At 51.9% G+C, this 23,761-nt stretch overlaps 1 protein-coding gene across 6 annotated transcripts in view; it reads right to left on the bottom strand.

Annotated features, from left to right (window-relative positions):
- Positions 1–10,241: 10,241 nt before the first annotated feature.
- ATP7B (ATPase copper transporting beta) overlaps positions 10,242–23,761 on the bottom strand; it is a 76,282-nt gene continuing 62,762 nt past the window's right edge. For all 6 annotated transcript variants that reach the window (XM_060394019.1, XM_060394020.1, XM_042254610.2 and 3 more), the window contains 9 exon segments: positions 22,722–22,916; positions 20,698–20,880; positions 18,751–18,919; positions 17,258–17,401; positions 16,378–16,520; positions 14,799–15,002; positions 14,602–14,719; positions 13,213–13,315; positions 10,242–12,466 (listed from right to left, as the gene is read on the bottom strand). In XM_060394019.1, coding sequence (XP_060250002.1) covers positions 12,193–12,466; positions 13,213–13,315; positions 14,602–14,719; positions 14,799–15,002; positions 16,378–16,520; positions 17,258–17,401; positions 18,751–18,919; positions 20,698–20,880; positions 22,722–22,916 — 1,533 coding nt within the window. In that variant the 3' untranslated portion in view covers positions 10,242–12,192.

Here is a 23,761-nt window from a genome sequence, read left to right on the forward strand (position 1 = left end):
GCACCCCGGCTTCCTTGAAGAAGCTCTGCCCTTCCCCGCTCCCCACCACCCCCCAGACTTATGCGTGTACCTCCCTATCACTAGCCTCACTCCTCTTTGTCTTTACTCTTTAAAGTTAAAAACTCTCAACAGGTGGGTGGAAAGCTGATCTGTGAGCTTAGTTCCCGCTTCTCCGCTTCTCCTTTCCTTGGCAACTTAAGTTCCTGCTGCGTTGAGCTTGGCTTCGGTTTCGGTTTTGGTTTCCTTTGTTCGTCCCTGCTCAGTCGCTGACTCTGCGACCCCATGGACTGTAGCCCACCAGGCTCCTTTGTCCATGGGATTCTCCAGGCAAGAATACTGGAGTGGGTTGCTGTTCCCTTCTCCAGGAGATCTTCCTGACCCGGGGATTGAACCCCATCTCCTGCATTGCAGGCAGATTCTTTACCCTCTGACCCACCAGGGAAGTCCACTCTCTGCTGGAATCTAACAGAAAAAGAAGCCTACCCCTCGGGGAAGCAGAGATCCTGGGCTGGGCTAGGGCCCAAGCAGGGGCTATATGACTTAATTCGGTACCAGATGTTCTATGATACATATGTATTTTTAATTTTTTATTAATGTTTTGGCCATGCAGTATGTGGGATCATAGTTCCATAACCAGGGGTTGAACCTGTGCCCACTGCATTGGAAGCTCAGAGTCTTAACCACCAGACCTTCAGGGAAGTCCCTGTTGTATATTTTTGCTTAAATATTCAGTTTCTGTGGTCCATGGGTTGTTTTTTTTTTTTTTTGCAAGGCACCCGTTCGCCGCTCTGAGACTGAGACTGCACTGAGCTCTGACCTGACTGTGGACGATTCTACTAAACAAAAGTCACTTTGTGCCACTCCTCTGCCCGGACGCCACTGCCCACTCAGAGTAGCCCTCAGGCCCCTGCCCTGCTCCTTCCCACGTTCCTGCCTCCCTGGCCTTCTTGTCTGTCCCTGAACACATTAAGTGCACTGCCTGAGCTCATGCACTTACCATTTCCTGCACTTGGGACCTGCTCCCCATCCCACTTCCCTCTGCCCCCGCTGCCTCATTTCCTTCGTCTTTCTCCATCACCATCTGACCCACACCACAGATCTGCTTGTGTGTGAACTGTCTCCCCCTCCCCATCATTACATAAAGGCCCAAAGGGATGCAGTTCAGTGGCTTGTACTCCCAAGAGCCTGGACCTGTGCGTGTGGCAGGCATTCCATTAGTACTTAGAAATGACTGAATAAACGAGAGGGATGCAGACCTCCTGTGACCTGTGTTCATGCTTTTCGTGTTGCTGCCTGTAACTGCCCTGCGAGCAGACTTTTCTGTCTGCCGTGGGGACAGTGGCCTCAGGTGTAATCTATTCCCTTAAAGGTCAGCACCAGCTGTGTATCCCTGACTCAGCTCCCAGCCCACAATGCTTTTACAGGAAAGGGATCTCTAGCTAGAGACTGGATGGGGGGAGGGGGGATTGGAAAGAGGGTTTCCACGCGCATCCTTTGGCCATACTTTAAAAGAATCTCCCTTAACACTTCTCTTTGTTCTTTCTCCGAGGTTCCTTTCTAGGCAGCCCCCAGGTATAATCAGGTCCCTTCCAAGGAGCCTGGTCTGTCCCCCCACACAGACTGGGTAGGTGCCCCCAGACCCTGGGCTTCCCAACAGAGTGGCACGCACCACACTGCCTGCACATCTGCCTCCCATACTGGCTCCTAAGCCACTGGAAGAAAGGAGAGCAACCCCAGGACCCAGTGCCATCCTGGCACAGGGTTCACATTTAATAAATGCTTGTTGAATGAACGAGTGGCTGTGTGAGTGAACGAAGCAGGGGAAATGCTTTGGACTCTGTAAAGCAGAGTGATGGGAATGATTATGAGAAAGATGTTCAGAGTTATGAAATCCACCCCTCCGGGCTCAGGGTTCTGGTCTGACGTTCAGAACTAACAGGTGCCGGTTAAACAAAGCTTTTCAGGGAAAGAAATTTCACAACTTCCCTCTTTTCCTCCCTCTGGCCACAAAGGCTGTTGATTCAGACACCAAATTAAGAAAGAGATGAGTAGACAAATTGCACTGCCAGGGCTTGTCTGTGTGTTGTTGCCCGTGAAGCTACTGTTTCTGTAGATGCATTTGAGGTCATCTCCTCCCTCTGCTCTTGGTCTCCCCTCTTCCCCTAAAAGGCAGAGCCAGGGGGCTCAATCCATTGCCAAAAAAAAGAAAAGAAAAAGATCTGAGACATAAAATCCTGAACAAATAACCAAGGAGCTAAGGAAAGTGGTTTGCTTTTACGTGTAGCATTTTGAAATTTGCAAATGATTTTTTAAAAAATTGTACTGGCTCCAAAGAAATGGGAGGGCTGCCCCCTAAAGGGGCAATTCAGCAGAATGAAACTTTGGGAATGACTGGAATTATATTGTCTGCCTGCTCTCTCTGCCACTGACAGCAAGTGCTCAGTGAGCAGGTTCTACGCTTCTCTTTCTCCAGGTGCACAGCTGCATTGCAGGGGTAGCTTCAAGTCACCCAAACCAGGCTGCACCCTGATGGGGAAGTCAGAACCTCTGGGCTACAGTGCCTAAGGCAGGACCACCCCATGTCTGCAGCCATAATAGCGCGAGTCCCTCTGGGGCAATGCTGAAAAAAAAAAAAAAGGCTCCAGAGAACTAGGACATTTAGAAAACCCCAGCCCATCTCTATCTGTTGGCATTTTCTCCCAGAAAGATAGCTTCCCCGATGGTTCAACCGGTAGAGAATCCGCACGCGGTGCAGGAGACACAGGACACTCCCGGGTTCGATCCCTGGGTCGAGAAGATCCCCTGGAGGAGGGCATGGCAATCCACTGCAGTATTCTTGCCTGGAGAATCCCCCATGGACAGAGGAGGCTGGCAGGCTATAGTCCATGGGGTCGCAAAGAGTCAAACACAGCTGAGTGATTAACGCACTCTCCTGGAAAATGTATCCACGGGACAAATGTCTGAAGTCTCTGAAAAACAAAAAAAATCACTACACATGCTCTAAAGACAACAAGAGCACGGGAGCGTGTTGCCGCCAGGTGAGCCTGTGGTAATGAAGCAGCGTGGCTGTGATTTGGGGTGCACTAGGGAGGACTGAGACAGGAGGAGAACGCCAGTGGCTGTCAGTCTGCTGTACGGCTGCAAGCACCTGAAGAGACACAGTCAGGCGAAGCTGACATCTGCCAGGGAACAATTAGCTGTGGCAAGCCCCAAGCCTCTGCTCCGCGCTCTGCAGGCTTTGAGATGCTTCCAGATGTCCCTGTGTTTCAACGCAGCATCTTCTTAACACATAGCAGGAAGAAGGAAGCCGGGGGCACAAGCTGAAAAAAGTGCCCACTTGATTACCAAGTTCAGCTTAGTCCAGGGATAAGAACCACTTCCAAGGAGCTATGGGGTCAACATTAGTAGGGTCATGGAATGTATCATAGAACGGCTCGTTTAATCCCATAAAACCCTATGAGGTGGGTCACATTAAGCCACTTTCATAGGGCTTCCCTGGTGGCTCAGCGGTAATGAATCCACCTGCAATGCAGGAGACCCAGGTTTGATCCCTGGGTCAGGAAGATCCCCTGGAGAAGGAAATGGCAACCTACGCCAGCTGGGTGGTAGAGGTCAGCCAGCTCATGTTCATCACAATGAAAATGCCGGGGTTCACCTGCTCTCCTGCCTCTCTTAAAGCTGCATGCAGTGTGCAGGGCCAACCCCAAGGTGGAGAGGACCCTCAGATGTGCCCGTCCTGGCACCTGGAACTTTTGTGACAGTCCCTTGGTCCTCTTCCCCCTCAAGTCATTTGCCACATTTAATGCACTCACATCTCACTCCTTACAAATCCTTCTCACAGGGGAGTCCCTGGCAGTCTAGTTGCTAAGACTCCGTGCTCCCAATGCAGGGGGCTGTGGTTCAATACCTGTTCAGGCAACTAGATCCCACATGCTGCAGCTAAGACCTGGTGCAGCCAAATAAATATTTTTTAAAAGAAGCTTTGCTTAAAAAAAACATCTTTCTCAGTGTCTGGAGAGTTCAGAAATACACACTGTATAAACGGTGGAAAGACATGACGTCTAAGATTTTCTTTAAACCACTTCAGCCAACCAAACAAGGGCGGGAGGGGGGGGGGCGGGGGGGAGAAGAAAAGAGGAAATAGAAGAAGCAAATGTGGAAAAATCTCGACAGTTATTGAGGTCAAGGAGAGGTGCAGCCTGGGTGTAAGGGGATTCCCTGGGCTAGTCTGTGTATTTGTACACACTCTTGAGCAGTTGACCTTTTTCATTATAATTTAAAAATTTTTTTCTTTGCTGGAACTCCTGCTCACACATCCATCCTGGCTCTGTTCCTTCTCTTTCTATACCTTCTCCCTTAAAAATGTGTTTTTCCCCAAAGTCTTTGCTCACTTCTTCTGAGTCACAACTCTATGGGCTGGGCCTCCCTGTTGCTTTACTGGAGTTCTCTGTGAAGATGCCCTGACTCTATAGCTTCAGTCATATTTCAAATGTATGTATATCTGTATCTATCTATATACATTCATGTATATATATCTCGAGGGAGAGAACTGTAACAAAACTCATGAATCTATCAGCTAACCAGCACTGACGTTTTGTCATGGGTTACAGTAGTCGCTCAGTCCCGTCCTATTCTTTGAGACCCTATGGACTGTAGCCTGCCAGGCTCCCATGTCCATGGAATTCTCCAGGCAATAATACTGGAATGGGTTGCCGTTCCTTTCTCCAAGGAATCTTCCTGACCCAGGAATTGAACCTGGGTCTCCTGAATTGAAGGCAGGTTCCTTACCATCTGAGCCATCAGGGAAGCCATATTTCCTCCGTATTTTTAGAATCAACGTTTTCCAAATGTCGTTAAAGATCCTAACACCCTGACACACATCTCAGACTCTCCAGACCCACCCCTCTTCCCTGTTGCCCCAGAGAAAACCCCTGTTCTGAACCCAATGTCTCCAGACTATGTTTACACCTTGACTACATAAGCCTGCAATCTATGGAACTGTTTTATTTTGTAAATTTACAGAAAGCAAGTTCACTGCCTGTGTCTGTCTGTAACTTTTTCCTTCCACATTGTGCTTACCAGGTCACCCATATTGATACAGGAAGCTCTGGTTCGTGCATGGCGAATGCTGCAGAGTATTTCAGCAGATGGCACAGCACAACTTTTCCCCTTACTCCCCTGTGGATGGACATCCTGGCTGTTCCCTGTACACACACTGCAGCAGTGACCGTCCTCTAAGGTCTCCTTGTGTGCACATGTACAAGCGTGCACTTTCCACTGTGCGTCACGTACCAACGGCCCTTTAACACGTTACGGTGCTTGTTTGCTTTTCTTATTGCACCACTCAACCCCAAGCAGAGAGTACGTTCTTATCTCTATGCTATTTTTTTAGCACATTATGTGAAAGTGTTAGTCGCTCAGTACTGTCTGACTCTTTGTGACTCCATGGGCTGTAGCTTGCCAGGCTCCTCTGTCCATGGAATTCTCCAGGCAAGAACACTGGAGTGGGAGCCATGCTCTTCTCTAGGGGATCTTTCCAACCCAGACCGGGTCTCCTGCATTGCAGGCAAATTCTTTACCTTCTGAGTCACCAGGGAAGCCAAGGATTAACTAAAGGGAGGGAGGCAGGAGAAGGGGATGGAGTGGGGAAGGAAGGAAGGAATGAGGAAAGGTAGGAGAGAAGGAAAGAAGGGAAGGAGGCAGGCCATAGAAGTCTCCATCATCAAGGTCAGCATCAAAGGACTAGATAGCCAATGGCACTATTGAGTTGTCTCTAAGTAATAAACAGACCTCTCATAAAAGCCAGTTAAAGACTAACTTGGATAGTTTTTCAGATGAAGTGAAACTACATTGTCTTAAGCCAGCTAAGCCTAGACAGATAAAAGACAAGACTTTGTCAATTTAAAAAAATAAAAGAGCCATTTATCCTACCAGCAGAATGAGTTTAGCCAGAGGAATTGTAATTTGGGAATGCAGTGGACAGCAAGGAGATCAAACTAGTCGATCCTAAAGGTAATCAACACTCAATATTCATTGGAAGGACTGATGCTGAAGCTGAAGCTCCAATAATTTGGTCACCTGATGCGAAGAACAGATTCCTTGGAAAAGACCCTGATGCTGGGAAAGATTGACGGTGGGAGGAGAAGGGGGTAATAAAGGATGAGATAGTGGGATGGCATCACCAACTCAATGGACATGAGTTTGAGCAAATTCTGGGAGATGACAGAGGACAGACAGGCCTGGTGTACTGCAGTCCATGGGGTCACAAAGAGTCGGACACGACTTAGCGACTGAACAACAGTGATGCGGCTTTGGCAGACCACAGGCAAATCCAGGCAAGGAAGAGCGCTTGCTTTTATGGAGGAGAGGAGGAGCTGTGAGGGGCACGAGAGGTCAGGCAGCTGGCAAAGAGGCAGGACTGGCCCCGGGAAAGATCCCAAACATTGTGCAGGAGGGGAAGCCAGCTCAGAGAAAATGGGACTGAAAGAGGACTCACTCCCTCCAGCAGGCTAGACTCAGGACCGCACACTGGGCTGCCGTGTCTGCCAGACCAGGGGCAAGGGAGGCTAGTTTGGAGAAAGACAGACAGAAGGAGTCTCTGGGGAGTCGCAGTAGTCATGTACAGATGTCAGAGGTCACTGTTGAGTCATCCCACCGTGTGTGTGTACGCAGTCATATCTGACGCTTTGCAAGCCCACGGACTGTAGCCTGCCAGGCTCCTCGATCAGTGGAATTTTCCAGACAAGAATACTGGAATGGGTTGCCATTTCCTACTCCAGGGCATTTTCCCTCCCCAGGGATCAAACACCAGTCTCCTGTGGCTCCTTAGCAGGCAGTTTCTTTACCGTTAGCACCACCTGAGAAGCCCTATATTCTGCACAGCAAATTTGAGGAGGTGCTGAAACTCTGGGCTGCGAGGACAGATATAAACATGTTGTTGTTCAGTGGCTAAGTTGTGTCTGACTACTTACGACCCCATGGACTGCAGCACGCCAGGGTCCTCTGTCCTCCACAATCTCCTGGAGTTTGCTCAAATTCACATCCATTGAGTGGGTGATGCTATCCAACCATGTTATCCTCTGCCGCCATTAGAGAGGCACCCAGTGCCAGGGCTGAACTCCACCCTCACATTCTGACCCATCGCCTACATTTTCAATAAGATGATGCTTAGTTTGAGTTTCCAGATACATCCAAAACAAAACAAAATGATCAAGAGAATTGGGGCTCTGGCTACAGACTAAGTTGTTTTGGTCAGAGAGACACCTGGTGGCCCTCTAGAGAAACCACATGGTCCTGTCAAAGGACACTTCTGCCCCAAGCACAGCACCAAGGAGTGGTGGGAGAAACCCAGCTTCTTCTGCTACACAGAGTACCCAGAGTCACCTTTATAGGGAGGGGGTGGGTCAGAGGGGCACATGGAACTAGGACTTTGTGGCTGGAGGGAGTGGGTTCAAACACTCACCTGGATTCTGTGTCCTGGACAGCCAGCTTGACTGTTGAAATGGGGCAGGGAGGTAAAGAGCTCTTAAGGCCACTGTGAGGGCCAGCTGAGCTGAGAGTGATGTACTTGATGGTGGCGCCCACAGTATTTGAATGTTGCTTGTCCCCTGACCTTACTGGAGCCTGGTAAGGGATCAGTTTCACAACAGGTCCTTCCCGGGACCCCTACAGCCCCTGTGCTCAGATGGTTACAATGTGATCAGGCAGCTGGGGACCCCATGGGCAGGCAGGCTTTGCTCCCTTACTGTCCCAACGCTGTCCACCCACAAAGCATACCCCTCAAGAAGTCACCTCCATGGGGTTTCCTTTTGTGGGGTGGGGGTATGACAGCCTCTTCCCTGCCTTGATAAATTTCTACATGCTTACATTATTCCTATAAGCGGTTTCAGCAAGAAATAATCACCATTTCCTTTGTGGAGGGCAAAAATGTTAAATTTCCATCAGTTCTTATTTTCATTTTGCCTTTGGATGGCCTTCCATCAGTCTGTGTTTTCCATCTTTCTGAGCAGAGTAAAAAGACTCTGGGATTTCACAGCATTATTTAATGCTCTCATGTTCTATCCTGTAATTTCAGCCTTTGTCATTGTCTTCACACAAAGGAACATGGCAGACAAGCAGACATCTCGCTCTGGAAGGAACCCAAACAGTGGTGTGCATGTCTCTGCCCAAGCTAAGGTTGAAAATGAAGAAAGGAAGGTGGTTTCATTCCTAAGAACTCCACAATTCTTTCCAACACCCACTCAGCTTTTCCACACATCAAGGTAATCTGAAAGGGAAACTGAGGGTCAGCAAGAATGGTTCCTTAAAGCATTTCTTTGCATATGCACCCCTCAACTTTTCTCAAAACAAAAGATGCAGTGATAAAATGGTTGTCTGTGTATAAAATTTTATTAACTTGGGAAGAATTTTATATGTATGAGGGAACTTATCTGCTGATATATCATTAGGAATTTTTCAAAGCAAAAAAAAAAAATCCTATAATTCAAATAACCTTTTTCTAATTCACCTATTTGATTGGCTGATTTTGGCTTATGCTGGATTTTCTTAAAATAAAGGTCATTTTGGGAGCTATCTGGTGGTCCAGTGGTTGAGAATCTGCCTTCCAATGCAGGGTACGCAGGTTCAGTGTCTGGCTGGGAACTAAGACCCCACATGCTGCAGGGCAACAGCCCACACACCACGATGATAGAAAGCCTGCCTCCTGCAACTAAGACCTGATGCAGCCAAAAATAAATACACAAAATTAAAACAATTAAAAAGTCATTTTCATTATTCCATCTTAAGCTAGCAGAACAATTTGGGAACAGAACTATATTTTGACATGTCAATTTCCAGGTGCCATTTAAGAAAAAAGAAAAACTAGAATTATTACATTCATTTAATAGGTGATCCTATCACAGTTTTTCACTTATCTTTCCCTGGTGGCTCACACGGTACAGAATCTGCCTGCAATGTACAAGACCTCAGTTTGATCCCTGGGTCAGAAAGATCCCCTAGAGAAGGAAATGGCAACCCACTCCAGTATTCTTGCCTAGGAAATATCATGGACAGAGGAGCCTGGTGGGCTACAGTTCATGGTGTCTCAAAGAGTCGGACACAACGGAGCAACTAACACAAATATTAATGGTGATCCTTTCACAATTTTTCATTGAGGTGTTAAAGACTGAAAAGTTTTCAGGAATGGACAGATGTTATGATTTATTCTGGTGCATGTGGAATTCTATCAGGCAAATTTGCTCAAGTTTTAGAAGACAATCTGTTTTCTAAAGAAATGGACTCCCTTGTTCAGGTGGTATCAACCTTCCGTTTCCACAATGGGACGTGCATACGACAGGAAATCCCCACAGCTGGGGCATCCAGAAGAGAGGCCTGGCACACCTGGCATGAACTCCTAAGGGCGCAGGAGGGCACTTAGGACAGCCTGTGCGTGACTCTCCGGCTGTGCGTCACACTGAGCCCCAAGACCATCACCTCGATGACTCTACAGAGAAGGGTTGGTACTAGAATGCAACAATGGGGGAACTCTCCCCGTCTGACGAAAGATTAAGTCACCAGCATGCACGAAACCTACAACTGGTGTGTGTGAAGCTACTATTGTGTGTGTCAGTGAAAACTGCACAGTGTCTATTTCCCTTTCAAGGCAGGTGACCACACACCCCAGGTAGCCTGGGTAGTCCCAGTTTAGGCCAGATTCCCTGGTGTAATTATTAATAGCACCTCCTTTCACTCTTGAAAGTGTCCTGGTATGGATGATGAATGACACCGTGGCTTCACCTCTAGGTACTGCTTACTCAGGACACCCCCATCTACCTCAGGATCTCCCCAGAGGCTTCCCAGCAGAGTGCTTTGTTCCAGACTTTTCTACCCCTCTTCCCACCTCACTCCTTCAGAGATGAGGATCCCAAAACATCACCCTCCTGATGAAGATGTGTGCATCAGAGAACAGCCTTTTGTAGATAATCGCTCTCAACCAGCATCTGATGGGATAATATAATCCATGTCTGAACCTGTGGCATTGACACTCTGAGGGAGTGCTTTCCTGAGCTCTCCCCACAGACCACTGAGGCAGGCACTGAAGGGAGGGGCTTACACAGTGCTGGGATGGCCCAACAGGGGGCTCTGGCCACCCCCCACCCATCTCTGCCCCCGGAAAGGCACCAAGCAAAGCCAGCGCCTCAGTTCTCCCCAAAGACACCAGCCCATACACACTTCCCTCTCACACAGAGCAGGGCACAGGCAGGTTTTTAGATGAATAAAAAAAATGAAATTTTATTCTAAATATAGCATGGAATGCTTTTGAAATATGAATTATTCTTTCCTGACCAAAAAAAACAAACAACAAAAAAAATTCCTGACACTGTTTGAACATCTAAAAGGTTATCTTCTGCACAATTATATAAATATCTCCATGTCCCTATACACATAACATTTATGGTCCTAAAAGCTTTTTGAAAAGTTGATACAATTGTATTCTTTAGATATGATTAGCCTTCTCCACGGAAACAGGAAACATTCCCAGAGCAGCAGCTGGGAACAGAGAAGGACACAACTGAGAACACAGCAGGACGGGGCTGGGGAAGGAAGACTGGAAACAAAACCACACCTCCACCCTGCAAACGGATTTTAGAGGGTAAGACGCAGCACAGACTCAATGACATGCAGATGGGAAGGAGCTATCCGAAGGCAACGTGACATGACCTCGAGGTCACATTTCAAGCCAGTTCAGGGAATACGTCACCTGGCAGCTTTGTTCTTCCAGGAACAAGGGCTTTTTCCTTGTTGCTTCTTATCAAACAAACTGTTGACGGTAGAGCCAAATTAGCGAAAAGACTTCAGGGCCCGCGGACATGAATTCAGATCCCTGCTCCGGCATGCACACTGGCTGTGTGATCCTTGGCGGGATTCCTAGCCTCTCTGAGCCTGTTTCCCGCCTGTGTGAAATGTGGACAATGTTGTATCTACTTTGCTAGTTCATTGTGACGATTAGAGGTAAGCAATAAAAAGTGCTTATATCCCCCTGAAAAATAACTGACAATAAATAACTAAAGTGTGTGTGAAGTGTGTGATAAGGGCTTCTCCCTTGAAACTGAGAACAGGCTCCACTCACTTAGTCAGATTTGGCTAGTATTAGCAGACCTCCACAGGCTCTGCCAATCACCACCAAGCTCGGAGTCTGCTGTGGGCCCACTGCTGTCGCGCTGATTATCATGCAACCATAAAGGCCACTGGAAGTTAGAAACAGTTCCCTTGGGAGTGGTGGGCACCCCCTTCCTAAGGCACCAGCTCCATGTGCAGGAGTCCTAACCCTAACCCTAACCCTAACTCTTACTTGGGTCTCACTGCCCCAGGGCTGCACGGCTCTGGGGAGCACAGACCTGAACCCCATACCAGACCCTGTGAGGCGACTGTCACACCACAGGCCATGCAACTGAAGCCCCTGAAACCAGGCAAGCAGTATCTTGAGCCGCATGCCTCCCCCAGGACCCCACAGGAAGCCGAATTTCTCAAGCCTCAGGCTCTCAGACCCTCAGCCCAGCTAGGCAGCGACAGTCAGCAACCACACTGGATTAGGCGTGAGAAGCCAGGACTCTAGGAAGAAGCGGTTCGCAGACAACCAAGACCTCTGGTCACCAAGGAGAAGCGTGGCAGGCTTTCTGGTGGTCGCGTGGGCAAGGGGTTCAGGCAGGAGCACAGGAGCCCCTTGGAGAGCAGCAGAGGGGATGTGAGGATGTCAGCCCTGCCCTCAGATGACGGGGTGTCACACCCCCACCATCAAGGGCAGAGGAGGAAGAGACGGCCCCAGCAGAAAACAAGGGGGCACCTGAGGTACAGGTGGTCTCAGGCACGCGATGCGCATGGGTGCTGTCAGAAAGAGCCGGACCCGGAAGTTTCTATGAGCTCTGTGGAGGGGCACAGCGAAGATGCTGGACCCAATGAGACTGGTCGTGTCACAAATGCTAAGGCAGGGGATGCGAGGAGGGCTTGTCCTTCCTCTTCTTGAGGCCACAGCAAGGTGTCCGATGAGCCCACTAGCGCGTGGGCAAGCACGCCTTCCCCTGGGCCCATGGAACCCGGGGAATCGCCCCCCGGGCGCAGGGAAGGGGTGATCCAGAATATTCGCCCAGGCCTGGAGGGGCTCGGCTGCCTGCTGCTGCCGCTGCGGGCTGGGAGCATCAGCCGCGGGGGAGGCTTTCAGATGCCCTGCTCCTCGTCCCGGTCATTCAGGAGCAGAGACCACTTGTCGCCCCTGTCGTCGGCCGCGCCGCTGTGCCGGGACAGCTTGTCGGACTTGAGGGGGGACAGGGACACCTGGCTGACGTAGCTGACCTGGTCCCAGGCCGAGGCCCGCGGGGAGTCGCGCCGGCGGTCGTCCATGCCGACGCGCACGCTGACCTGCGACGCGCTCAGGGGCTTCATGTGGCCGTGCGCCTGCGCCTCGTACCGCGCCAGGTCCGGCTTCCTGTAGCTGCAGGGCGGGGATCCAAGAGCGCTTGAGCCTGGGCGCACAGCATCCCGCCCCCCCTTTTAATAAGCCCCGTGCAGCCCTCTCATCGAGTCTTCTACTGACACGCAGTATCAGAGCCTCGTGGGTTCTAAAGGAAAGGCCACTGAACTGCTAAGGTTCAGCTCTGCCTGATTTAAAAACTTCAGCCCAGATGCCTGGTACATAGTATAGAGCATGCGTGCCAAGTTGCTTCAGTCGTGTCCGACTCTGCGACCCCAAGGACTGTAGCCCACCAGGCTCCTCAGTCCATGGGATTCTCCAGGCAAGAACACTGGAGAGGGTTGTCATGCCCTCCTCCTGGGGATCTTCTCAACCCAGGGATCGAACCCAGATCTCCTATGTCTCCTGCATTGGCAGGCGGGTTCTTGACCATCAGAGCCACCTGGGAAGCCCCCCGTACATAGTAGGCTGTTATTAACTCTTGTTAGATGAAAACATGAATAAGCGTCTCTTGTATAAGAGGGAAAATGATAACAAACAGGATCCTATGACCATATATTTACATAAACAGCCCTCGAGCAGAATAATTGGAACAAGCCACGCGTGGTGACTGCTAAGCGGCAACCGCTGGCTCGAGGTTGAGAAATCATTTACACAAACACATGCTTGGCCATGCTCAGGGCCTCTGGCTGTGGCCGTGGCAGGTGTCCCCAGTGAGGGAGTGAGCTACACACCCGCCCCGGCCCAGGCCCGCCATGGGGACTCACCACTTGAGCTGCAGTGACGAGAGGACCACAGACACGGAGGAGGCCGCCATGGCCGCTGAGCCCATCCACGGCTGCAGCACAACGCCAATGGGTATGAAGACACCTGGTCGAGGGGAGGACAACACTCAGGCCGTGGCCCAGGGCAGACAGCAAGGAGGGCCCAGCCTCGCTGCCCACCCAATGCTGTCCTCCTCTGGGCAGCTCAGAAGCCTCCTGCTGGGTGCTGGCCATGGGCCCGTGGAGCTGAGGCAGGCTGACTCAGAGCTGGGCGGTGGGGACTGAGTCGAGGGAACTGAGTCCCCCACCTGTCCAGACCTTCCTGGGACTGTCCAGAGGTGGCATCACTGGTCTGGGGGAAGCTCCAGAGGACAGGGCACCCCAGGGACCCTTTGGGGCAGCCATCCCGGGGCCCCTCGGAGGTGTGAGCATTGGGACAAGATGCTAATGACCACGGTCCCCGTCTACACGGAAGGTCCCTCCTCGAGGGTGTCAAAGCCCTTGATAAAGGGTGATGATACCAGGTCCCGGGATAGAGCCACAAGCATGGGAAGGGACGAGCCGCTGAGCCAGCTCTGGGGCAGGAAGTGCATCTACCAGAGCCAGGCTGTGGCGGACACGCCGATCCACCGCGTGCTCAGGCACAAGAGGGGCACGTGCGGTGGGAAAGTCTTGTTTCAGTACGGTCTCGGGGCTTCCCTGGTGGCTCAGTGGTAAAGAACCTGCCAGCCAATGCAGGAGACACGGGCTTGATCCCTGATCTGGGAAGATCCCAATTAAAAAAAGAGAAAGAAAAGGAAAAAAAATAGGTCTTGGCTCACATGGACGTTTCCCTTGCATGAGGGTCTAGAACTTTTCCCTGTCTGGTGACACAAGATTCAGTGGGGGAGGGAGAGGTTAGGAAGCAGAAAATGTCCATCGCTTTCCACAGCTATTCCTGAGTCAGGGTAAAACCTGGGCGGAATTAATTCTTAAGGTAAAGTTCTGAAGCATTGATCCCTGAACCTAGCATGCAGCAGGTGCCCCATAACTGTTAAGAATGATTACTTTTCAGACTGTGTGTCTTAATAATGCTCTGGAAAATAAGGCCATGGTAAATAGGATCAAGCACCTTGGCCAGCTTTTCAGAACAGCCTGGAGTGAATGGAGGCCTGGTTCTTCCCTGCAGTTTCTCATTCATCTTTCATGCTCTTTGCGACTCCATGGACCGTAGCCCGCCAGGCCCCTCTGTCCATGGGGATTCTCCCAGCAAGAATACTGGAGTATTGACTGCCATGCCCTCCCATGCCCTCTACCTTAGACACTTACAGAGCAGAACATAAGCAAATTAACTCTTTCCAGAGGCTTCTGGCCGCAGCTGGGGTCGAGGGAACAGGGCGGTGAGGGGCCTACCTGCCGCGACGGGGATCCCGATCAGATTGTAGATCAGCGCCAGCACCAGGTTGAGCCGTATTCTCCAGACGGTCCTCCTGGAGAGGTGGATGCTGGCCACCACATCGAGCAGGTCATTCTGTGGGAGAGGACCATAGGTGAGTGGGTGTGTGGGGTGGGTGGGGGCCACGGGGACGGGGAGCCGCAGCCGAGCTCACCCTGATGAGGACGACGTCGGCCGCCTCGATGGCCACGTCAGTGCCCGTGCCGATGGCAATGCCCACGTCGGCCTGCGCCAGGGCCGGGGAGTCGTTCACGCCGTCGCCCACCATGGCCACTCTCTTCCCCTGGTTCTGCAGCTCCTGGACCTTGGCCACCTTGTGAGAAGGCAGCACCTCTGCAAAGACTTTGTTGATGCCAACCTGGAAGGAAAGAGAAACGGCACTGGATAAAACAGTCAGTACACAATAACATCCGGTGTTGCCAGGGGGCAGCAGCAGGAGCAGAAGCCCAGGAGCCACCCCAAACCCACCCCACAGCAAGCCCTGCAGATTGTGGGGCACACAGCAAACGCACCCCCACTCCGGTCCCAATGTCACCCCCACATCCCACCCTCCCAGTGCTCCTCTCCACATGCTGACCTGGTGACCTCTCCAAAGCAGCCGTCACTGGCACCTGCGGGTGGTGCCACGCTACCTGCTTGGTCCTGCAAAGGGCTCTTCTCTTTCCCCAGCCCTCCCCATTCTGACTGGGGACCACCCCTGACTCAGGCCTCCTCTCCCCTGGAAGGTGTCCCTGTCTGCCAGGCTGAGGGGTAGGCTGGCAGCACCCTGTACACGGTTAACACTCGCTCCTGGGTCACCCTCCCAACAGAACTGTGAGCTCCCCGAGGGCCATGCTCTCGATGCAGCTTAGTGAGTGCTTGCTGAATGCCTGAATGAGCTTTAACTAGGGAAAGTGAGTACTCTTAGAAGGATGGCTAAGACAGGTGCCACTGCTCCCCTCAAAGAACCAAGTCATTTTCAAAAGCAGACAGCTTTACACACATTTCCCGAAGGGCTGGTATATAACTGCCAGGAGTCTGCACTGGAGCCATCCCCGCGCAGCAGGCCAGGAAGGCAGGCAGGCAGCCGTGCTGCCCTTGTGCTACAAACTCAGAGCCAAGCGCAGAGGGAGACCTGCTGGGACCCAGGAGCCAGCTGGTGCAGCGTGAGAAGAGCTGGGTGGCAAAACACTCCCTTAACATAAAGGCGGCAAGAGTGTTTATCGCAGCCCTAAAGCCATGGTCTTTCTTCCTCATTGCAGAGTCTGGGAAGTAGAGAACACTGTAACTGCTTCTCTGGGGCTGCAGCCAGCCGTGCAGAAATTATAGCACCCGGGCTCCAGCGATGTGGCCTTTGGGGTAGCAGCAAGGTGGTCCCCCTGTGGGCTCGGAGTAGATCAGAGCAGGTGGAGAGGAAAGCCCCGGCGGAGAGAAAAGAGCAGAGCAAAGCTGAGTGCTCCATGCACTGCTGCTCTTATTGCTGAGTCACTCAGTCGTGTGACCGACTCTTTTATGAACCTACGGACTGTAGCCCGCCAGGCTCCTCTGTCCATTGGATTCTCCAGGCAAGAACACTGGAGTGGGGTGCCATTTTCTTCTCCAGGGGACCTTCCCAACCCAGGGATCAAAGCTGCATCTCCTGCACTGGCAGACCGACTCTTTACCACTGAGTCAGCCTTCCTCCAACTGTTTCTGCCAGCTTAAAATTGCCTGTAATTGCTGAGGTGGGAGACACGCCAGCCCCTGGCCCGCACCTGGGTGGCGATGGCCCTGGCTGTCTTGCGGTTGTCCCCGGTGATGAGCACCACGTCCACGCCCATGCTCTTCAGCGTGTGCACGGCCAGGGCGGCCTCCTGCTTGACCGAGTCCGCGACAGCGATCATGCCGCACAGCACACCTGCCGGAGACACCACGGGTGAGCACGCGCCAGGGCCCGGGCAGCGGAGGAGCAAGGCAGACTCGGCGGCCAGAGACAGTGTCCCTAACACCATGTCACAGGCCAAAACAAAACGCCGGATCGTACAACAGGACGCACAGTTTTGATTTTGCTTTTTAAATTTATATACATTTCCAGATGCACACAAAAGTCTGGAAGGACTATCAGAAAGTTGGCAGCGGCTCCCTGAGGGGTGGGAAAATGAGGGATATTCCATTTCTTCCAAAGTTCTTGGAATTTTCCACATTTTCTGTAAGGAACATCTATTGCTTTGTGGAGTGCCTGACTCATAATAACTCAATAACCGTTAGCCATTAAACAGGAGATATACAACAAATGCTACGTAAAAAGTGACAACTGTCCAAACAGCTAGGAAATCCACCCTTCCTTTCTGTCTCTTCCTACAGAGAACACTTGTGTAGAGTTTTGTTTTTAGTGACTCTGGAGACTGACACAGGAAGGTGTGTGAGAGCTGAGGCGTGATGGAGAAACGAGAGTGAAGGTGGGTAAGAGGCATTTTAATTGAGTCAGTTCCAGCTCTTGAGCTGAGGGGGTGGTGGGTTTAAAGGACTCATGAGAAGGAGAAAATAGAACTAAAAATAACAGAGAGAAACTTTTTTTTTTTAAAGGAAGCCTCGATTTCTGCCTGGCGTCTCCAGCTCCCCTCGAGAGCAGAGGGCAGGGGAGCGGGGCAGTACCATCGATGGCGACCAGGATGGCCGTCTGGCCCTTCGTCTCGTGGTCGGTCATGGCGTCGCGGACGTCGCTGGTGACGGTCAGGCCGTTGCGCCTCATCCATTCCCGGTTTCCGATCAGCACAGAGAAGGTCTGCGTGGCCGCGTCTGCTCGAAAGAGGGTGCGATTATTCCCACAGAGCCCGAGGTCACCGTGAGAAAGCACTGAAGACCACGGGATCCTTCTCGTAGCAAAATGTCCACCCGATGGTTCTGGAAAAACCACAACCTGGAAAGCATCTCTTGCCACCAGCATTGAAGGACCAGGGGGGAAGAAAAGGACAATTAACATGCAGAACCGTGGTGTGAATTAAGGTGTGTGAAGGTGTTACAAACACATTAAATGCCACGTAGTGTACCTACTGGCCTTTAGAGGTGTCTGCTGCCGTTTCTACAGGGATTAGAGCAGTTAATTATGTGTTCAGAATTGACTAGACTCCTCTCCGGCTCAGTACAGACGACACAAGGTGAACCAGCCAACCACCAGCCCGTGTGTGTGAAACACTGAGGCTACACCTCCTAAAAGGCCAGGTGAGCCCTGCACCTGTCACCTCTAACTCAGATGACACAGACAGGCAGGTCCCTGCAAGGCAGAGGAAAGGTCATCAGGGGCTTTAAATGGCTAGAAGGTGGGTAACAATAAAATCTAAATCAAAATTTAACTACTAATATACTTAGCAAAACTCAACCTGGGTTTTTTTTTGGTTTGAGGCTTTGGTTCCATTCTTATGTTGATGGCTAGCAAGCCACTCTTTAAAAAACCAGGGCCATCATTCAAAAAGCAGCTGCCCCTCCAGTGTCCGCTCTTCCTTAGGTAGACCATTTCCATCCTCTGTCCCTGACTGCTGCTAGCTTCGTAAATATGTCATATCCCATCAGAGACGACCACATGGAGGTTTCCTGGTTATCAAGAACAAGAGGACTCCCATTGGTCTACCCTGTAGCTGACGAGAAGCAGGACTGGCCTGGGATAAGAAAGAGGAGACTCAAGATTAGGGGGCAGGTAAGCAAACTCCGACTCCTTGGCAAAGACCCTGATGCTGGGAAAGGTTGAGGGCAGGAGGAGAAGGGGACGACAGAGGATGAGATGGTTGGATGGCATCACTGACTCAATGGACATGAGTCTGAGCAAGCTCAGGGAGATAGTGAAGGACAGGGAAGCTGGCATGCTGCAGTCCATGGGGTGGCAGAGTTGGACACGACTAAGCGACTGAACAACGACAGAAAGCAAACTGTGAATTTTAAGTCATACGCCACTTCTGTCTGCCATTAGCATCGAGCCACATCAGAGGACATGAGAGAAGCTGCAGGCTGCCCTGGGAGGCAGACGGGCAGCACACCAGCCCCTAGTCAACCCTCTCACAAGCAGGAACCTCGGGGTGAGCCTGGCTTGGCGCCCTCGGTGGTTGGACCCAGCCCCCGGCAGACGGAGCGGTGGAGACCGAGGCCAAGGATACCTGTTTCTGAGGGCTCGCTGCCGACTCTGTTCTGGTGAGCAGTTGGTGGGCCCTGCAGGCGCTCGCCCTGGGCAAGGATGCTCTCCACGCTGCTGACTTTGCAGCTGATTCCACAGCCGGGCACCGCCTGGAAATCCATGCAGCACCCCAGGGTCTCCGTGCCAAGTTCCTGGGGAGCACGGGGAGAGGAAGCAGAGAACAGGGGTGAGTTGAGAGGGAGGCAGGACAGGGGTGGGGTGAGGGCAGCGGGGAGAGCAGCCGCTGCTGGGAATTAAGGGAGGGACGGTGGGAGAACTTCCCGGAAAGGGAGAGAGAGGGACTCGAGCCAGCAGCTCTTTTTCTCTCATCTGACACAGATGCTTAAAACAGCCTCAACTCTGGCCACCTGATGTGAAGAGCCGGCTCACTGGAAGAGCCTGATGCTGGGAAAGACTGAAGGCAGGATAAGAAGGGGATGACAGAGGATGAGATGGCTGGATGGCATCACTGACTCAATGGACATGAGTTTGAGCAAGCTCCAGGAGTTGGTGATGGAGCTTCCCTGGCATGCTGCAGTCCATGGAATCGCAAAGAGTTAGACACAACTGAGCGACATTCTCTCCTAGAGTCTGGATGCCTGGGCATGCTGGACAGGATGTGGTCCAGAAAGGACAAAGGCCGTGCACATCAAACACTTTCAAGTAAAGGCTGGGGGCAGCAGGGCTGAAGGTGCCAGAGGAGGGGAAGATTTTATTTTTATGCTGAAAATAATTTCATAAAACTACAGAATAGGTAAGTGGTAACTAACTCTTCTGAGATAACTGTCCATGTACAGACCCTGGGGGAAAGGGGCAACACGGCAGGAGAAAGGACCTGGGCTTATTCGGCTAACAGAACAGAAGGGATGCCTGGGGTGAGCTGAATCTTTCCTGAAACATCAGGAGGTTGAGAGGGGAAACAGCCGAGCCCCACACAAAGGACGCAACACAACATGAGCATTCTGGAAGACTCCCTGTCCGTTAAGAGTTGTCAGATTTTCCTCAAGGCATCCATGTCACCCATGACATTTACTGGTGATTGTACCGTCCAGACAGTTTACACGTTGTTTAGGGTGATATTCCAGCACATCCCTGGGGCCTCCATGTTCAGACTGAAAACAGAGAACGCTCACCTGGCCCTTTTGTCTGGAGAGTCAAGGGTGATGGCTCACCACTGACTCTGCCAACAACCCACAGGCCTCTGGTCACTTCTGCTGCTTCACCTCCATCCCAGGCGTCCCCTGTGGAGCGGACTTCTCCTGCCCTCGCCCCAACAGCCCATCCATGTTTGTATCCCTTTGCACGAAATGCTCATAAAGGACTGAATCCGTGTGTCTGTCTTCCTCACTCGACCCTCAGCTCCCAGCAGGCAGAGTTCGCATCTTATTAATTCTTACTGTCCCGAGCTCGGATGCTCAGGGAATGCCTAATGTATGACCCTGCACGCTGAGCTGCTTTGTCCTCATCTGGAAACGTGAGAGGGGACCTGCCGCTGTGAGCTGCACCCCCACCTGCTCCAAGGGGGACTGCCCAGCCGTTTCCAGGCCACACACACCAAAGTGAAAGTGTGAGTCACTCAGTCGGTCCAACCCTTTGCAACCCCAGGGACAGTAGCCCACCAGGCTCCTCTGTCCATGGGATTCTCCAGGCAAGACTAGTGCAGTGGGTTGCCATTCCCTTCTCCAGGGGATCTTCCCGACCCAAGGATTAAACCTGCATCTCTTGCATCGCAGGCAGATTCTTTACCATCTGAGCCAGTCTCTTTAAGCACACATGCCAAGGCCCCCTGCCAGAAGCAGCCGGCTCGGGGGGCCAAGGGTGGCGAGGAGAAAAGGCGTGTGTGGAGGAAGGAGCTGCGAGTCTTTCGGGGCAGCTGGTGGGAGTGGGGAGCTGGGGGGAGCGAGGGCCCAGCAACGTCCAATGCACCTACCTCTTTACAGTATCTGGTCACTGCCACGCCCAGGGGGTGCTCGCTGCTGGCCTCCGCGGTCCCCACCACAGCGAGCACCTTCCGCAGCGGCAGCGTGGCCAGGTCCACGAGCAGGAGGACCCTCGAGACTTTGGGGACCCCGTGGGTAATGGTGCCGGTTTTGTCGAACATCACGGTCTTTATCTGCCAGAAACAACCCCACCTCAGTGACCAAACACAGATGGGGCTCTCAGAGCCCTCACAAGCTCAAGACAGAACTTCACCCGACCCACCCCGAGCAGGTAACAACACTCCTTCACATCCCATAACAGAATCCTCTATGCCCATCCCAAGGGTTAACCTCTCCTGCTGCAAAAAACTTAGCTCCCTCTCTGCTCAGTTCTCAAAAACTCCACAGGAGCTCTCACTCTGATGTAACAGGAGGCGGTATGGTACCCTCCCCAGACAGTAACACCGTGCAGACCTCTCCTGGTGTCACGTCAGGAGGCCGACCCTGGGGGCCTGCCCTTCTCCCTGTCCACCCTGTTTGCCGGGCTAAGCACTGTTTTCTCTGGCCTGTGTCAGTGCAAAAGCCTACGGAGAACAGCGTTCTCCAGCTCCACGTTCAAGAAAGGAAGGGAGTGTTCCCTGGCCTTACTTACAAGTAACCACAGAGCCAGCCTGAGGGCCCGTCCCCCTCGGTCAACAGCAGCCTTGCACTGGTCTCTGCGGGTCTGGGCTTGGCCATACTCGGCTACTGCGCTTAGATGGCCAAGTCCACCAGTCCCCGGAGCCTGGACAAGGTCGGCCCTTGCTGTGCTCAGACTGTATCCTGCAGGCTCGGTTGCCCCCATTTAGCAAACAACAGACTCCCCTTCTTGTTTCTGACTTCATCACCGTTAACGGGTCTTCCCTCAACCATTCTGGCCGGCTTTTATTCCAGCCCCAACTAGGCCGCCGGGAGGATCTTCCCAGCCTGCGATTATGCAGGTGCTTGACCCCACTTCACCCCGTTTTTTGGGTAAGCTGTGGATCCTGGACTAAATAAACCTTCAAGGCTCTTCAAGGCCCCTCTCTCCGCCTCCTTCCTCCCTTCCTCTCCTGTCCGTCTCTCACTCCATGACTGTCCTCATTTATTTATTCAGAAAATATCTGTGGGGTGATCTCCACGTGTCGGGCTCTGGGCAAGACACCGGGGACACAATGACGGGGAAACAGTCACGGTCTCCCGATCTATGGGGTCTGGGACCGGGCATCGCGACCTCCGAGTCCCTTCCATGTGCTGGTCCCGTGGCCGGACCCCCTTCCAGTGCTGCCAACCGGCAGGTCCCAGACCTTCCCGGTCCACCTGCATCAACCCCCGTCCCATCGAACACACACAAGTCTACGGTCAGGCCTCTCACACCGTCCTCACAGCAGCTCACACTCTACATGGCACCTGCAGTTTACCTGCCCCAGGTCTGTCTGTCTCACTAGACTGTAAGGTCCTTCAGAGCTGGGGCCCAGCACGGGATCCACACGGTAAGCACTCAACAGATAGCGAAGAAATAAAGGGAGGACGGAAGGCTGGGGTTGCTGGCTGAAGGGAGATTGCTCATAGATATCGCCACCCGCTTCTCCACCCCAAGGTCCTGGGACCTTCCCCGGAGCCCGACCACCTGGCCCTGAGTCTGGCTCTGCATGTCTGAGCTGCAGGCCCCCTGGCAAGGCCCCCGGGCCCCCGCTGCACTTTCCTCAGCTATAAAATGGACACAACCAGCCCCCACCTCCGTGCTGTCACTGAGATTATTTATACAGCATTCAGTCCTTTAACTGTGAACTGCTGTGGTTCCTACGTCATCCCCAGTGAATCGTGGCTTCTGTTTTACTTAATCAGCAGGGCTTAACGAGCCCTCTTTCAGGTTTTTCTCATTTTCAAACTCAAATTTGAATATGAAATTTAAACAAGTACTCTTTTCACTAGGACTAATGAAAAAAAAAATTGCGCCATTGTACAGCTACACAATCACCCCACCCGAGACCTCGAAGGGAGCGGGGGAGCCAACCTTGTGGGCCATCTCCAGGGGCTTGCCGCCCTTGATGAGGATGCCGTTCTGGGCGGCCACCCCGGTGCCCACCATGACGGCCGTGGGCGTGGCCAGGCCCAGCGAGCAGGGGCAGGCGATGCAGAGCACCGTGATGGACGTCTGGAACGCGAACCGCAGGACCACCTCGGCCTGGGAGATGCCCTTGCTGGGGGCCTGACGAGAGGGGAGAGACGGAGGCAGGGTGAGAGTCAGACGAGGCATCACACAGAACTCTGATCACAAAAGCACGTCTCACTCTGTCATGACCTCTATGGGAACAGTATCTAAAAAAGAGTGGATATATGTACGTGTAACTGACTCACTTTGCTGTGAAGTAGAAACTAGCACAACACTGTAAATCAACTATCTTCCAATGAAAATTCATTAAAAAAATAACAAAGAACATCCCAGTGCAGTCAGGGGATCTGAGATGGTTGGATGGTGCCTGGCTCAGGACACGCTACTGCACGGCTCATGTTACTGCTCCACATCCCACCTTCCCAACCTGATCTTCAGGGAAAGGCACTATGAGAGGAGAGAATTACACACAAATCCCCAACAGGGCAAGAACACAGAGTCTACAACTGGACCATGTAGGTCCACGTCATGGCCCTGACGGTGTGTCTCAGCTCCCTCAAAACGGAGATGATAATGCCCATCTCCCGGGTTTTTGTAAAGATTAAAGGAGATAATATACAGTCCATGGGGCCACAAGAGTCGGACACAACTTATCGACTACCACCACATATAAATACATATAAATATAAATGTACATAAGACCGCTCCTGACATAGAGAAGCTTCTGAGAAATTATAACTATTACATTATCATTATTCTTTTATAACTATTATATTATCATTATTCTTTTATTATTATTATAAAGCTTTAAAACATTATAGATTTCCAGAGAATTGACTCTAAGGTAATAAACACGTGGGAACAGATATGAAGATATTTCTCATAGCGTTTGTTCATAAAGGCAAAAAACTGGGAACAATCAATAGGGGATTGGTTAAATT

The sequence above is a fragment of the Ovis aries genome, chromosome 10 (genome assembly GCF_016772045.2).
Source record: "Ovis aries strain OAR_USU_Benz2616 breed Rambouillet chromosome 10, ARS-UI_Ramb_v3.0, whole genome shotgun sequence".
Classification (NCBI taxonomy): Eukaryota; Metazoa; Chordata; class Mammalia; order Artiodactyla; family Bovidae; genus Ovis; species Ovis aries.